The sequence below is a fragment of the Dreissena polymorpha genome, chromosome 15, assembly GCF_020536995.1.
Source record: "Dreissena polymorpha isolate Duluth1 chromosome 15, UMN_Dpol_1.0, whole genome shotgun sequence".
Taxonomy (NCBI): Eukaryota; Metazoa; Mollusca; class Bivalvia; order Myida; family Dreissenidae; genus Dreissena; species Dreissena polymorpha.
The window spans coordinates 15,972,034-15,989,875 of record NC_068369.1 but is presented as its reverse complement, the minus strand read 5'-3'; the positions used below and the strand labels follow the sequence as shown (position 1 = coordinate 15,989,875).

Genomic DNA, 17,842 nt, shown 5'->3' with positions numbered 1-17,842 from the left:
GTCCACATTGACTCTAACCGAATTGTATCCTCTGCAATATGTATAATAAAATGTTAACGATCTTGAACGGATTTTTGTGTATTACTAAAATGCGACGTATATTTTGTCCGCTAAAGAATTCTTCATACTCTGCCCTTACTGGTGTCTCTTTTTGGGGTCATTTTTTAAAATGAAGTATTCGGCTTTCGCTCACAACAATGTCCATGAATGCTTCCCGCAGGACATATAATACAGGTCGAGTGTAACGAATAAACGGCTTTAGGAAACCTCTCAAAGGGCGGCCATTAATGTGTAATCTCTCACATCTGTGTTGTGGGTCGCACATAATAACCCTTGACCAATACAAAAGATGAGGTTAAACAGCATGGCTTAAATAAAGAGCTCTTTGAATAGAGTTAAGCAGTATTTGGTCAACCATGAAATTAGTCTGTCAGAGTAAGTGTTAAGTTGAAATAAATCTTATAAAGCTTGTTTTGTTACAAAACTCATGCACTATTGAACCATTTTGAAAGGATTTTAATAGGTTGATTAAAATACACAAACATGGTATTTGTACATCGTATGTCGCTGTTAAAAGTTAAAAGATATCTCTACCGAAAGTGTCCGAATAGAAAATTACAAAGAAACATTGTTTCTTCTGTTGATTGTTCGCTTTATACACAGTGCCACGGTGGGACATAATAAATTGTTTTGACATTTCTGACCGATATATCTGTACCAAAAATGTTATTGTTTATGTATTTGCTCAGTTAAAAGGAAACAAAAACAAGTATGAAATAAACGATTTGTTAATTCGGTACACAGTTTCAAATTTAAATCACCAGCCACCGTTGTCTGTGCACAAGACGATGAATAGACCAAAATAATTTACGGTAAACACTGCGGTAAGGGACATCCTATTCAATAAAAACATCCTACAGTGCGGTATATGGTATATGACAGTAAACAATCCAATAAATTGTAATCGGATACTATTAAGCGTTGATATTCATACGCACATAAAATGAAACATGTATTTGCGTTGTATTTTGGTTATAGAGTTTACCCCCAAACGAGTCTTCTACTTCCGTAATCAAGACGATGAGAGCATCAAAAGACGGTTGATGAGAAAATGGCAAACATTGAAGGTTAATATAAATCGCACCATCAACGATGCCGGGCTTGATAAGCATTGTTAAATGACGTCATTTTTTTCAAAGTATTAAAGCACGTACATACCAAAATGGTGAAAAATACCATACGATCTTACAAAACAAATTATATTCTTATGACTACGCATGTCAATAAATAAGATTGTGCATTTATATAAAATGCAGATCTAAACAGATAAGACATCAATTTATATGAAGCAATTCAATATCATGAACAATCGACGAATGACGGATGTCATAAGAACTTTGTTATTAAAACTGCTAAAATTCCTTTGCATGATGAAAAGTATCAATACATGTATGTATATTTTCAATGCTTTTCATGGCATGATACATACGGGAAATCGTTGTTATACATCAACACTATCAGAAGTCATCATAAAGTAAAATAAAATGAACATAAAGCATCGTTGAATTAATCAAAATAATCAGTAAGCACAATAATGTTATAAATCGAAAGAATGAGTAAAAAAAACTGTAATAAATCAAAGAAAAAAGTCAAAAACGTTGTTTTTCACCAAAATTTCAATAAATCAGTAAGCACCATTTCAACGAATGAAAAAAAAAATCAGAAAAAAAATTGTACCAAATTATATTAATCAGTCAGCATCCCTTTTATTTATCCAAAATATAAAAAAACAAGAGTTATAATTATTTAGCAAGCATTATTGCTGTTAATCAAAATAATCAGTAAGCATAAAGTGTAACAAATAGAGGATATTTGTTGGATCCGGTGGATTATCGATTTTAATTCACGAGTGATCATAGAAAATAATATTTTCACGAGTGGCGCAGCCACGAGTGAAAATATATGTTTTCTATGATCACGAGTGAATTAAAGTCGATAATCCACCGAATCCAACAAATTTTCTTTTTATTTAATGCATTTTTCACAGTTTATATACATTGTTCAAGAGTTTAACTAACGAATTTTGCTGGGATAATGACGTCATTTCGTCAAAAAAATGACGTCATTTCACAGTAAACAATGAAAATTATCGATAATTCTCACTGATAATTTTCACTGTTTGAAACAGTGAAATTATCAGTTTTAATTCACTGATATTTCTCTATAAACCACCGGAAAGCATTAAATAAATTGAAATAATCAGTAATCATCCTTGTAAATAATGAAAATGAACAATAAGCTTTTTTTTTTAATCAAAGTGATCTTTAACTTTGGTATAATTTATCCTACCCGTGGTAAATGTGGTTTGTATGCTTTAAGCTTATATTGCTTGATATAAAACACGCCACACAAATTAAATTCAAATGTGACATTTACTGTATAGAATTACATGCACAGTCAAAGAAGAACCATGCAGGTGTCCCCATCTATCATATACTTGTACTCAACATTGTATAGCCAAGCAAATGTTATCCGCAACATGAGATGGTAAGAGAATATAACGCGCATATATATGTACATACCATTTTTGTACTGGGATACGCACAAACACTCTTTAAAGGGGCCTTTTCACAGATTATGGCATGTATTGAAGTTTGTCATTAAATGCTTTATATTGATATATGTAAATATTGGATCTAAAAAGCTCCAGTAAAAGAAATCAATAATAAAATTAAAAAAAGAATAAAAGTAACCCTCAACAGGGCTCGAACCACTGACCCCTGGAGCCCTGGAGTAAAAGTCTTACTCTTAGACCACTCGGCAATTCGTGCTTATCACTGATGGATATATTTTACACTTTATATTAACAGTCCTCGTAGAATCACAAAATATAACGACAACAACAGAACTCTCCAAATTATTCAATCGTTTAGCGTTGCAACGCTTTATAATTTTCAGGTTTTAAATCGTCAAAAGATACATATAATCGATATTTTAAAGCATTGTAAAGGTTCAGTATTACTGTTTCCTCACTAAAATAAAAAATTTCGAATCTGATACATCTTGTTTTTAATTTGTCGATTTACCAAAACGTAAAAAGGTCCCTTTAAATGGGATATGCTTGTATGTAATTCAAAGCCATATGAAATTGGTAAAAAAGCGGTCGTCAGGTATTTGCTTTTCGGACATATTTGCTTTTATTGGCTTGAGTTTTCACGTAGCACCCAATAAAACTTCATATGGGTGTTTTAATGTTAATATCAAGTACATGTAATACTGAATGTTACTCTATAAATTCTTAATGGAAAAATAAAAACACTTTAGGTGTTTCTGTGTTTACCAGAATTGTTGACACATAACAATGAACAAAAAAGGTTGGTCCATTAAAATTAGAGTAGGGACACTTATTTTATAAAGGTTGGGCATGCAAATGAAAGGAAATGGCTGATATTCAACTTTAGCTAAATCCCTATGTATGGCATGGCTCTCGACCAAATCGAGTTTTTCTTCATAACTTTATTTACGGATTTCGCCGTCCCCATGTTCAGCATTTTCATTTTAAACACTTTTTTTTCGAGCATTTCAACCAACGTGGTTCGATGTTACCGTTATGTTCCGTTTGGCTGTTTGTTCATGTTTCTGAGCATTTTTGTTTCCACCTGATAATGGCCTCCCTATGCATATCATTCGTAGAGGTGTGACGTCACTGCGTTAGTCTGACTTATAGTTGAATTTGATTACTCACGTTGTATTCGGCAGAACGCGCATACGCTAAGATATGGTCCGCAGAAGAATGCAATAATTTTATAAAAACAAGCATAATTACATACATTCTTTAAATAAAACCCATCCTTTTATTGTTCAACTTAAAAAATATATAGAAAGTTCAAACACTCAAAGCATTGTTTTTATGTATGTATGTGTAATGAAATGCGTGCACTTGGTTCGTCATGTAATCTTCGTTCACTTTAGTTTACGTATACAAGCACACATGTTTGAGATGAACATATTTGTTAATTTATTTCATCCTGGACCGGAAGATTAATATCGTTTTTTAAACTGATTTAAATTGTGTTCACAATAAGTATGTGAACAAAGTAACGTCCTTTAATTACGACGTTATGATAACTTTGCTAATAAGACTTGCTTTTGGAACAAAGGGTTCAATTAATGTGCGTAAAAAGTCTCTCAGATTAGCCTGTGCAGTCCGCAATGGCTTATCAGGTGTGACGTGTCCGCTTTTATTGTGTTTATTGCTTGATGGAAGTCTCTTCTCAGCGGAATACCAGTTTTTTGCGGCAAGTGTAGTCCCCCATATAGCCCTGCGGACGGCACATGATAATCTTGGTCGACACTTTACGCCCATGCATAAACCCTGTTTTTCCAGCGCAAGGCTCAGCTGTTTAATTGAACCCTTTTATGCACACATTGGCGTAAAATGAATATATAACTTTTGCATGCACAGCGAAATGTCACCCAGGTTAGTTGAGAAACTCCACCTGTGGACACAATAGTTCAATGCCGCAAATATCGAATTAGGTCACGGATTTTGGCAACGTAATAATAATTGTATTCGCATACAGGCTGATTATGATATACTAAGTAGTTTATTTGCGAGACCTTAAACGGTCCGTGTATACCGTATTACATGTTGCAATATTTTGAATACAGTATACATGTACATTGTATAGTCGTTCAAAACTGGGTTTGTATATTGTATAGCAGTTTTTTTGCAAGCATACATAATAAAGCCATAAAGATTGACATATGGTATTCAAACGACATTTAATGTCGCGTTTAATTTAATATACAATATTTAAAGTACCGTTTTCATTGTTGCATAAATAACAGTCGTAGCCAATGAAAGCAGTAGCTACATTGAAATTAATAACCTATGAAATTGTACACCCCGTCTCCCCAGCCACCCGAAGAGCATTAATAATTTTGCTATGTAATGAAATATTAAACCATAACCGTTTACTTCTATCGTTCAGAATAAATAAAATGGTATAAGTTTACCATAAAAAGCAAAGTATCCATTTCCTTAGATAACATTGAATGATTTATTGGTGTTTGAAATGTATTTTGTTTCTGTGTCTCACTTTCAAAATCAGTGTGTCGGAATTGAATTACGTTGTCTACATACACCCTGAAAATTATACATCTTGTTAAAGAGACATATACTGTAGTAATACACTTTTAAAGCCACACACCTTGAAATGAAATATATGTCATAATCAATTTAAGAATAAATAAGAAACATATTTTATCTATGAAAATTAGAATATATGTTGTGTTTACAAGGTAGAAATCCGTCTTTTGCGCTTTAAAACTTAAAAATAATCGCGTTTGTCGAAATGGACGTATACGTATAGAAATCCTACCTTCGGTTTCAAAAATTAAAAAAATAATAAATTACTTGCTAACTAGGCTAATGACAATTTTGCACACTTTCACATTGCATCTATATGTTTTGATTACCATGCATTTCATTTCAAGGTGGGATACTTTAAAGATGAAGCGATCCCTCGTTGGAACATCGAATATCTTCAACAAATATACATTAATTTCGATTACAACAGTCGTTTTGTTTGGTTTTAAGAATATACATATAGCATGGTATCGAAAAGACTGGGAATAAATGAAGAAAAAATCATCAAACTTTGCATTTTGAACTCATTTGTACACGTTTGTACCCATCGTTTATCAGTGCGATATATTCCTTATGAAGATTAGCCAGTTATAAAATTTAAACGAAAGAGTTGTTGTATTTCAACGTGACGTCATCACTGAGTTATTAAAAAACACGAATATTACATTAAAGAGTCCGAGTCTTAACGGTGGCTTTAAAGGGGTATAGATTTTGTTTTATTTAGCGGCCTCTATTACCTGCACACGCGATAGCTATCACGTGCGCACAAAATATGTATAGCCTGTACACGTAGTAATTGTACAATGAAACTTATCAAAATGCCATAAATTTTGTTTCGAATGCACTGAGCGCATAGGTCAAAAATATAATGAATTACCGGATACGTGCCATCGTTGACCAGCTATCGTGTGCGCACGCATTAACTATCGCTTGCGCACGTAAAAGAGACCTCTAAATAAAATATTCCTATAGACCCCTTTACGCCCCCGTTCATAGTGACGTCGTGAAGACGCAGAATGGCTTCAAGCATTGACTAACAGTAACAAACTCAAGAAAAAAGATGATATTTGATGGCGCGTATTCAAGTGAACGTATTTCTATATTTCAGCATTTCAGGATGTTCACGTAATGATTTACATCGGGTTCGGCTTCTTAATGACCTTCCTCAGTCGCTATGGTTACACGGCGGTGGGCATCAACTTCTTTCTAGCATCGATAGCTGTGCAGTGGGCCATTCTCGTGCGCGGATTTACGAAATACGAAGTATTCAAGGGAGACAAATACGACGCAGTCGCCAAAGAGTTAGTTTTCTTTAACTCCTCGCAGCGGTAACCACTTCGATCACAAGTTAATGCCATCCAGACCAGTTTTGTATTCGTTATTCTTATCATGAAAATCTGTGCATATAAATATGACCCTCGTTCTGGAAAAACGAAGCTTATGCCGGTGCCGAACGTATCGTCCCAAATTAGCCTGTGTAGTCAGCACAGAACTTTACGAATAAACTAGAATGTTGCTATGGAGAGTCTCCTTTAATCAAAAATACAAAAACTGCGGGAAAGGGAGCAAGTGATTTGCCTGTACAGGCTAATGCGTTACGATACTTTGCGCATATGTATCAAGCCCGCTTTCCCTAAAGCGAAATTACCTTAATTTAAAGAAAAAATGGACGCGAAATAAGAATAACTGTTCAAAATCATACAATTATCACTACAATCATCGCGTGCTTGTAATTTGGCCTATTCGGACTTAGGCCTAGCAAAAAATATGTTTGTTTCCACTGGCATGGCCTAAAAAAATTAGGGTAGTTAGGTAGGCAAATAATTTATAAAAAAAAATATTTTTTTTAGAAAATGTCGTACATTGTGCATCTTCTTCTCATTTTTTTGTGTACAACTGTATGTACAATAAATTTGATGATGTATGTAATGCTATATGGCTTTATATAAATGCTTTAATGAAATAAAAACTTGCTGTTCATTAATTTTGCATTTGTTGCTTTCCTTATTTCCGAGTTTAATGTTGACTTCTGGCAACGTCTTTAATAGTCCATTTTATGACCAATAAAAGGCATAACTAAAGTCGCAGTAAGCTTGACCCTCAGTGTCTATATGGATTCAGTGTTGTAATACTTTCTGTTCCTTTGGGATCATGGAGTATATACTTTATTATTTATAATTTATAATATATTAAATAGCCCAAAAACCATGCTAGGGGGACGCGAGTGGTGTTGCATGTAACATTATCATTATGAACAGTCCCAAGCAAACTGGGTGTGCTATTATATTTCTTGGATGCAGTTTATGCTTCCAAAGGACCAAATTTTCAGATTATATTATGTACTGGTGTCGTGGGGTCTATCTACCAGGGCTAGCGCTGTCTCAAAAATCTTTGAGCCAACCAGGTTTTTGTTTTTCGATGCGCGAAAACTGGTTTTGAAATAATTATATATATACATTTACTATCAACTTGTTTATATTTCCTTTAATGACAACAAGGGCATATCATATATCATAATGTAACATACATTTTTCAATATAGAAATAACTAGTATGGTACTTTTCAAAGTACAAACATAAGTAATTTTATAGATGTACATTTAATAGGGGTGTCGATTGTTCCAAATTTGAAATTCTGAAAATTAGGCCGGGGGTCTTGGAACCGCAGCCGCAGGAATCCAACAGGAATAAAGGGCAGATCCCCCATCCCATCCAGAGCCCTTACTAATTTTTCTTTTTGTTCTTTTTTATGGTCTTTCCAATTTTATTTTCAGCAGGTGAATACAATTTCAAATATTATAAACCACACCGTCCGTATCACCGCATGTGCTTTCGTCATTCTATTTTTTCTATAAAGAACTTCGAAAATAAATTATAATCGACGAAAAATAATGTATCCGAAAACGACAGTCCGAAAAATTGTACGCGTTTGCCACATTAAATAAAATGTGCATATCGTTTGACTGCAGACATTACAAAACCTAGCAAATATACAATTTGGCTGACATATTGCTTTCCAACAGCATTTTTTTGTGGGTAAAAAAAACAACTTAATTATCACCTTTTAATTTCAAACGATAATCGGAAAAAAGGTGTAACATCGTCGAAATAGAACTAATTATTTAATTGTCATCCTTTAATTTAGATCGATAGTCGGGAGAAAGGTGTTAAGTAATCAGCTTAGAAATAATTTATTTATTGGTACGCTTCTGTTGATTTGCCATCGGCCGCTATATTTTTGTCAGACGACAAGATCAACTGACTGTGTACTCCAAGTGTACAGGGTCTGCGCATGAATGACCCAATATTATGTGTGAGCAAACTCATTGCTGATTGGCCAGCTACCACGTGCGCTTCAATAACAATACAAATGATATGCGGATAACGTAGACAAGTTTATTGAGCGTCGCCCAAAAATACGCGGTCCGATTTTTTTCGAATTTTGGGCTCAAAAAAGATTAGGAACGTCGGCAAAAAATTAGTAGGGTCGGGCCATCGGAAACAAACAATTATTTTTGTTACGCCTTATCAGGGACGACACTTTCCGCCTAAACTGGATTCTTGTTTCGATGACATCCTTTAAACGAAAAAAGTAAAACGGCGGAAAGTGTCGTCCCTGATTAACATGCGCAGTCGTCACAGATAGACAATTTCCGCACATGCGTTAAGTCCGGTTTTCACAGATCGCCACTCATGTTTAGAAAGTGTTATATATTTAAAATACTTGTTCCACTGATAAAAGCGTGTTCAATTATTTTTATCATTTCTCTTTCCCGCCACGCAGGTTGATCAGCCTGGATTTCGCCGCCGCCACGGTGTTGATCTCGTTCGGGGCGGTACTTGGGAAGACCACGCCCCTTCAGCTGCTGGTGATGACATTGATCGAAATTGTCGTCGCTCAAATCAACCAACTGATCTGCACGAGATTTTTCTCGGTATGTTAATATACATGTACCTTGTAAATGCAGGTCTGCTTTTAACCAAAAGAGTCTAGCCGACGCAGTCCACCCAGATTGATCTTGGAAGACACTATCCGCTCAAACTGGATTTTTTTCTACGAAGAGATTTCCTTTAAACGAAAGATACCAACAAAGCAGAAAATGTCGTGCCTGATAAGCCTGTGCGGACTGCACCGGCTAACCTGGGACGACACTGTACGCACATGCATTAAGGCAAGTTTACCCAGAAAGAGGCTAACCGAAGTGCTGAGGGTATGCAGCCTACAGTCGTCGTCGTCAGTCTGACTATTGATTGTAAAATGATGCATGCCCCAAACCCTGTTTCGTTGCGCACGACGGTGTTTCCGATCCGCGAGACACGTTGTCGGCGCCCAATTGACCCGGTGATATATATCATAAAGGGTGTGTGGTAACATCAGTGGATTCACTGACGTCTCAATCCGGGTCGCGGATTCGATTTGCAACTCTTCAACTCCATGGAATTCCTCACTAGCATTCAATTGAGGTCAGAAATGTAAAATCACGTATGTTCTTCGGCAGGCAATTTCGTGGTTTGTCTGAAAATCACTACTTCGTTGAAACGTAAATTCATTGATTTCTGAGTTTGGAAAAGAAAAAATTTTTCGTCGGTCATGTTCCAATGTGTTTGCGTTAAATTCGACGATCTGTCAAGCCACGAAATCAAAGAACATTAATGTCCCATGAGTTGTGGTGATTTAACAGAACTTGGGTCTTAACACCGAGCACTAAAGGATGATCGTCGCGGGTATGGCAGGCCTCGTGCTTTATCGTAATTTCATGGAAATCCTAAGTTTTGTTGAGAAACTTTCGAGTTAATTTCCTAGGTAAAATCATTCTTAAGAGAATATATTTAGAGCGCCCCCAGCTTGACGATCGAGCCCGAGACGTCCTAATCGATAGGCGGACACGGGCAGCATATCCACTTCGCCGCTGCGTCTAATTTTTGCGCCAATGTTGTGTGTTGGTACTTCGAAGTGAATGAGGTCCTTTTAGCGCCTGAGGAACCGGAATGTGTCCCTGCACGCCTACCTATATGGCAATTTGACTAACGAAATTTGGGAAGAATAATCTTGACTTATAGCTGCAATTTAAAGCCATTGTTTTTTTTAACTGAAATATAGTTTTAATCTTGTTGTGGTGTTCTATTGTGGGGGGGGGGGGGAGGGGTCGGAGTTCCCGGAGGAAACCCCACCTGTCCGGTATAGTGACCAACAACCAATCTCTTATGCTTCCTAGAACAGGGATTGAACACGGGCCGCATAGGTTAAAAGCTTACTGGACATAGCATTTCGTGAAATTATTGTGTGTTTTTTCAAGGCGTCAGACATTGGAGAGTCGATGTACATCCATGCATTCGGGGCGTATTTCGGTCTCGCAGTTTCTCGCGTCCTCTACGACAAGCGGGTGAAAGATGCCACGAAAGCCAAGCCAGTGTACCATTCGGATCACTTCTCGATGATCGGTAAGTCCCGAACTTCTTCCTTAATGCCTCGTAGTAATTTCATCGCTGGAACTACATTGCATTCATAGTACATTTGGCGCCCTATTTGTCGTAATTGCTGTTATGGCGTATTATCGTGTTGGCGACCTTCAAACCCGGCAAATCGCCGCAACGCTATGGGAGTAAACACCCACGATATTTCGTTTAGGGTTTACATGAATCAAATTCAATGCTTTTCGGCGCCGGAATGGAAAACCCCAAAATTTGAATGGTTCAATATGGAAACAATTACATTGTATATGATTGTGAATGGTAAAACAATTACTAAACATGCTTTTATGATATGAGCCTCGCTCCAAGAAAACCGGGCTAAATGCATGTGCGTGAATTGTCGCCCCAGCTTTACTTGTGCAGTCCGCACAGGCTAATCAGGGACGACACTTTCCGCTTATATGGAAATTTTCGTTGACAGCAAGTATTCTCATAGCAAGAATTCAGTGTAGTCTAGTCCCTAATAAGCCTGTGTAGCTAACCCCGTTTACCAGATCGAGGCTCATCTATAACAAATAAACAATCACTAAAATTCGCTCATCAGATATTTTTTGCCCAGGTACAATCTTCCTGTGGTTGTATTGGCCGAGTTTCAACGGCGGCGCGGCGTCGGACGACGAGCAGCAGCGAGCCTACATTAACACGTACCTGTCACTCGCCGCATGCACCGTGGTCACGTTCGCTCTTTGTGCCATCTATGATGAAAACGGAAAATTTAAAATGGTAAGTGCGCCATCTATGAAGAAAACGGGAAATTCAAAATCGTAAGTGCGCCATCTATGACGAGAACGGGTAATTCAAACTGGCAAGTGCGCTATCTGTGGCGAGAACGAGTAATTCAAAATGGTAAGTGCGCCAGCTATGTCAAGAACGGGAAATTCAAAATGGTAAGTGCGTCATCTATGACGAGAACGGGAAATTCAAACTGGCAAGTGCGCTATCTGTGGCGAGAACGAGAAATTCAAAATGTTAAGTGCGCCAGCTATGTCAAGAACGGGAAATTCAAAAGGTTTTGTGCGCAATCTATGACGAGAACGGGATATTCAAAATTGTTAGTGCGCAATCCAGGCGAGAACGGTTTATTCAAAATGGTAAGTGCGCAATCTATTACAAAAATGGAAAAATTAAAATGGTAAGTGCTCGATCTATGCAGATAATAGGAAATAAAAATGGAAAGTACGCCATCTATGATGATAACGGAAAATTCCAGATTGTAAGGTTTGCTCTGTGAGCCATCAATGACAAGACAGGCAATTCAAAATGGTAAGTGTGCCATCTTTGTGGAGAACGGAAAGTTCATAATGGTAAGGTTTGCTCTTGCGCAATCTTTCACGAAAACGGTATATAAAAATTGCAAGATTTGCGCCATCTACGATTAGAATGGGAAGATCAAAATGGTAAGGTTTGCTCTGTGCGCCATCTATGATAAGAACGGGAAATTCAAAATGGTTAGGCGTACAATGGCGTATTTTGAGATTAAATGAGCCTCGTTTGGTGAAAACCGGACAAAGTGTCACCGTAAAATTAGACGCGCGTCTGCAAAAGTGTCGTTCCATATTAGCTTGTGCAGACATCACAGGCTAATCAGGGACAACCTTTTTTTAAAGAAGTCTCTTCTTATCGAAAATCCATTTTAAGCCGAGCGTCGTCCCTGATAAGAGTATGCGGACTGCGCAGCCGCAGACTTATTATAGGTGACACTCTATGCACGTGTATTACGCCCAGTATGCCTATAGCGATGCTAAAATATTTCATTTGATTATTTTCCAGGAGTATATACAGAATTCCACGCTCGCCGGCGGAGTGGCTGTTGGTACGACCGCCAACATGCCGCTACATCCGTTCGGCGCCCTCATCATGGGTTCTGTTGCCGCCATCATATCGGTCACTGGGTATAGATTTGGCTCGGTAAGTCGACGTTCACGAGGTGTTCCGTTCAAAAATAGTGCTTATTTCGAACAAGATCCTTTTCTCTTCTGGTTTAAAAGTAATTTAGCAATCACAACCATGCATTCTGTGGTTATTTCCTGTATCCTTAATGTGTATGCAACATTTCGGTGCTATTCATTGGGAATTACATTGACAGAATAATGTTTGAGGTGCGTTTATTGGCGCACTGTGTTTTTGTTGAAATCTCACTGCCGAAACCATGTTTTCCGATGTCGCTTGCATTTGTGCGAATGTCATTGACTTGGCGTTGCTTTGTGCAATTATTGGAAGAGGGCATATCCATCTTTAAAAAATGAAACCGTTTCAGTATACATTATTTCAATATAATGTATTTGTTTGTGACAAAAGAAGCATTATTTAAGCAACTGCGGGTAAATTTATTTTATGCGGCGTACGTCCCAACGTGTGATAATTTTTCAAAAATTCAAAAGAAAATATACAACACTCCAAAACTATATACTGATCTGGAATTGTACAGCATTTAATTCAAATTGCATTTCTATAATTACAAGCTACCTGCATGTACACTGAAATGATTAAAAACCGAAATCGAAGCTAACATCTCTTCAGAATAGTATTTTAAGTATTTCAATGACCTATATAAAAACATGATATACCGGTACTAAATGAAATGCTTATTTGCTAATTTCCAACACACACAAAACCCGTCTTAGTGGGTCTAATTTATGATTTCCATATTATAGAGAATATTAATACCTGCTTTTATCAGCGATGTTAAAGGGCAAATTCCAACTGCTACACAAATTATTAAAGAGCACCCCTTAATCCCACCGAATCCAGCATTCCCTTATTACCGATAACGATTCATTACAGATGTTAATGATTTCACCTATACCATTTGATCTGATATGCGATGAATATGCTTTTTATCTCCACGCATCCTACTCTGAAATTATTGCGGATATAAAGCCTATATTTACGCTTCTCTTTTTATATGTCAATTAGAAACTTGTTAGCTCAGATAAAATGCTCGTTACAGTAATGAGCAGTAAATGATTTGCATGACACGGTGCAGGATCACGTGACTTTAAGGGGTTCACAAATGGATGATAATGGATGTAAAAAATACCGGTAAACAATTTTTGTTCGAAGAATTTCAACTAGTGCATAAAAGACAGTTTTTTCATGCGGAGTATGGCATTGGGAAAAACATCAGAATTACTTTATTACAGGGGCCTTTTCACAGATGTTGGCATGTTTTGAAGTTTGTCATTAAATGCTTTATATTGGATCTAAACAGTTCGAGTAAAAATCAAAAATAAAATTTAAAAAAGGAAAAAAAAGTAGACCGCATCAGGGCTCGAACCAGTGACCCCCGGAGTCCTAGAGTAAAAACCAATTTGACCGCTCGGCCATCCTGCCACGTATTTATGAGAGACGTATTTTATACTTTATATAAGCAATTTTCGTAGTTTCAAACAAATAAACGACAACAACAGAACTCTCCAAATTATTCAATCGTTTCGCGTTGCAACGCTTTATAATTTTCAGGTCTTTAAATCGTCAAAAGATGCATATAATGGCTATATTAGACCATGGTAAATGTTCACTATTACTGTTTTCTCACAAATATCATAACTAAAACGAAAATTTGCGAATCTGAAACAACTTTTTTCAATTGTGTCAATTTACCAAAACGTGAAAAGATCCCTTTAAATAAGCCTGTTTTCTTGGCCAAAGATTCGATATGTACACACATTCATATACACGGTTATGCTGCACGCAACGTGAAATGTTGGCAACGATTTCAGACGCATTCAATAATGTATTATTAAATCTAAAGATGACGGCACAAACTATAACAAAACGGTCTTTAATGCACTAAAGATTTTTGCAAACATATTTCAATAACTTGAGATTTTTGCAAAAATATAGTTGTAAACGGTGTGTTTTCATTCTGTCCAGCCCGTGTGTAAACCCCGTTGATCCTGCACCCTGTTGAGTGCTTGTTGTTTTCACGTTAATTTTTAAAGAAGTGCACGAAAAATGGTGTCTTTTGTATGTTTGTGTTAATCAGTTTTCTATACGGCACGTTGACCTGCCTCTGAACAAAGGTTGTTGTATTTTGTATTTACAATTTTTGAGTCAATTCCCTGCCCATTGATAAAGACCAACAGGGCGCGATCTTCATTGTTTTTCATAAAATAAAACAATCGTGTCTTCTTAGTTTCGATCAATCTCCACGCAGAGTTCTCGTTCCTTGCTCTAACATACAATCTCTGTCATGACAAGTAAATCCTACCAGATTTGGTAGGATTTTTATTTTGTTTTTTAAGTATTGCATTCTAAAAAGTAATATCATTTTCTTTTATATTTTGAATATAGTGTATAAGTTTAGGTTCGTGATAAAAAATATATTACCTAAATTATAAAAAGTAAACGGTAAAATTATTGTACCACGTGACTAGGTTATCATCACGTGGTTGGTTATGAATGTAGTCAAATCTCTGCGCGGAGGTTGAGTTCCGATAGCGTCCCGAATCCATTGGCTGCTATCAGACATCGTCGCAGAACCTCCCGACATATCCGACTTCTAATCCAGCGGATAACTTTTGATTATCTTCATGTTTATGTTATCTTTTTGGTCAGTGATTGTATACAAATATAAAAACAAACAGATGTACTTTTTGGATAAGATTTAGTCAATGTTTTTTACTATGGTTATCTTAATCCGAAAAGGTTATATTTTTGATTGGCTTACGTTATCCAGATTTATACAATTGGCCTCAGTCTTTTCCTGGTGTTGATCATAATTTACATGGTCAGTAAGAAACCGTGTAACAAATCAACCCCTATTTCTGTTTAAGGCGTTCCTGGCAGACAAGTTGCGCATCCATGACACGTGTGGCGTCCACAACCTGCACGGCATGCCGGCTCTGCTTGCGGCGATTGCCGGCGCCGTCCTGGCGGCCATGGGCTCAACCGAGAAGTGGGGTCAAAGGTAGGGAGTTACTAATATGTGACGTGTTTTCGCCGGAAGGGGGTTTATAGAGCTTTGCCAATATGTGACGTGCTTTTTGCCGGAGGGGGGGGGGGGGGGGGTTATAGAGCTAAAGCAACATGGGACGTGCTTTTTAACCCGAGGAGGGGATATTAAAGTGATTGCATTTTTTTTCGAAATGCTAATGTTGTCGTCTAAAGTAGATTTGCGGTAATTCTTTTTGCCGGGTCGGGCTGGGACGGATTTTCTAAACATTTAGTATATACACTTTTGGAATTGTGGAGTCTCATTAGAGCTTCAGCCATTATAATCTTGGTGGGAGAATAAAACTGTAAAGCTATTGGCATGTGTGATCGAAATGATAAGTTTAGAGTATGAACTAGAGCTGCAACCATTTTGGAGGGAGGGGGGGGGGGCATTAAACTGTTGACAAATGTTGTCGCCTTGCGAATTAAGGAGTCTAAACTTGAGCTATAGTATCTTTTATGAGGAGGAGGCGGGAGAATGAAGTCGGGCGCATTAAACTATGGAAAAAAGACAATGTGGAGATTCTACGAGAGCTAAATCCCTTCTGAAGTGTTACACTGTAGTCAACTTAGTTTAAACCTATTTATTTTAGCTCGATTGCATCGAAAGCCTAAGGCTAATATAAAGGCTCTCGAGTCCGTTTCCTGGGCCTAGAACCAGTACTTGGTGTCTACGAGGGATATGTAGTCAACTTGTGTGCAGGTGCCAATTTAGAGTTTAGACTTGAGCCTATTTCGGAATCTGAACTATAGATTATTGGTTGCAGCAATTCGTTTCGATGCATCGATGTATTGCCCATTTGACCAATAATGAATTGTCATATAAGATTGTCGATATGTGCAGATCGTTCTACTCTTGTTTATATATTTATTAATTCCAATGCCTCAAAACTGATTAGAATTAAGATAGTGTGTAGATAAGTCGCGTGTAATTTGATATTTTCATAATCATGTATGCCTTGTTCTGAAAAACTGGGCTTAATGAATGCGCTTTAAGTGTCATCCAAGATTAACGTGTGCAGATTGCACAGGCTAACCAGGTACGACAGTTTCCACTTGTATGGAAAACGAAGTATCTTCTTCGCGAAAATCTATTTTAGGCGGAAAGTGTCGTTCATGATTAGCATGTGCGGACGACACTTAACGGTCGAGCAGTAAACCCAGTTTTCCCAGAAGTAGGCTCATTATTCTGTATAACTGCGTCATTAATCTGTATAACTGCGTCATTTTTTCTGTAAAACTGCGTCATTATTCTGTATAACTGCGTCATTATTCTGTATAACTGCGTCATTATTCTGGAGAACTGTGTCATTATTCTGTAAAACTGCGTCATTATTCTGTGAAACTGCGTCTTTATTATGTATAACTGCGTCATTATTCTGTAAAACTGCATCATTATTCTGTAGAACTGTGTCATTATTCTGTATAACTGCGTCATTATTCTGTATAACTGCGTCATTATTCTGTAGAACTGCGTCATTATTCTGTATAACTGCGTCATTATTCTGTATAACTGCGTCATTATTCTGTATAACTGCGTCATTATTCTGTATAACTGCGTCATTATTCTGTATAACTGCGTCATTATTCTGTTTAACTGCGTCATTATTCTGTTTAACTGCGTCATTATTCTGTATTACTGCGTCATTATTCTGTATAACTGCGTCATTATTCTGTATAACTGCGTTATTATTCTGTATAACTGCATCATTATTCTGTATAACTGCGTCATTATTCTGTATAACTGCGTCATTATTCTGTATAACTGCGGTTTTCTCCGCGCAGCTACCACCAGATATTTCCCCACACAGCTCCGATATCCGAGGGTGGCAAGGGATGGACGAATATTCAGCAGGGCGGGTACCAGATGGCTGCCCTCGCGCTCACCCTCGGGATCGCCATATTCACCGGCATCATCACTGGTAAGCTTCGTCGCCGGTACTTAGTTTAAACCTATTAATTTTAGCTGGATTACTGTTGAAGGCCGCAGGTTTATTGAAACGCCCTTAAGTCCGTTTCCGAATTAGAACCAGTACTTGGTGTCAGTGGGGACAGTGTTCTAGTGGTAGGATGCTGGTCTAGGGATCGGAAGGTCCCTGGTTCAAATCCAGCCCAGGGCACTGGATCTTTCTGAGCAACACATTAATCCCACGCTTGCTCCTCTCCACCCAGGTGTATGAATAGGTACCTGTGAGGGAAATACATGTAAGTCAATGTGCCGTGGTTTGCTTGTGCACCATATGTAAACGGACGACTTAAATCCCAGTTTATGTCGAAGTCG

General features: G+C 37.4%; 1 protein-coding gene across 3 annotated transcripts in view; it reads left to right on the top strand.

Moving 5' to 3' along the window:
- LOC127861245 (ammonium transporter Rh type A-like) overlaps positions 1 to 17,842 on the top strand; it is a 42,928-nt gene that overhangs the window by 20,643 nt on the left and 4,443 nt on the right. For all 3 annotated transcript variants that reach the window (XM_052399657.1, XM_052399656.1, XM_052399658.1), the window contains exons 2-8: positions 6,261 to 6,453; positions 8,936 to 9,086; positions 10,449 to 10,593; positions 11,183 to 11,346; positions 12,394 to 12,531; positions 15,402 to 15,535; positions 17,347 to 17,483. In XM_052399657.1, coding sequence (XP_052255617.1) covers positions 6,261 to 6,453; positions 8,936 to 9,086; positions 10,449 to 10,593; positions 11,183 to 11,346; positions 12,394 to 12,531; positions 15,402 to 15,535; positions 17,347 to 17,483 — 1,062 coding nt within the window. The remainder of the gene's footprint in view (positions 1 to 6,260; positions 6,454 to 8,935; positions 9,087 to 10,448; positions 10,594 to 11,182; positions 11,347 to 12,393; positions 12,532 to 15,401; positions 15,536 to 17,346; positions 17,484 to 17,842) is intronic.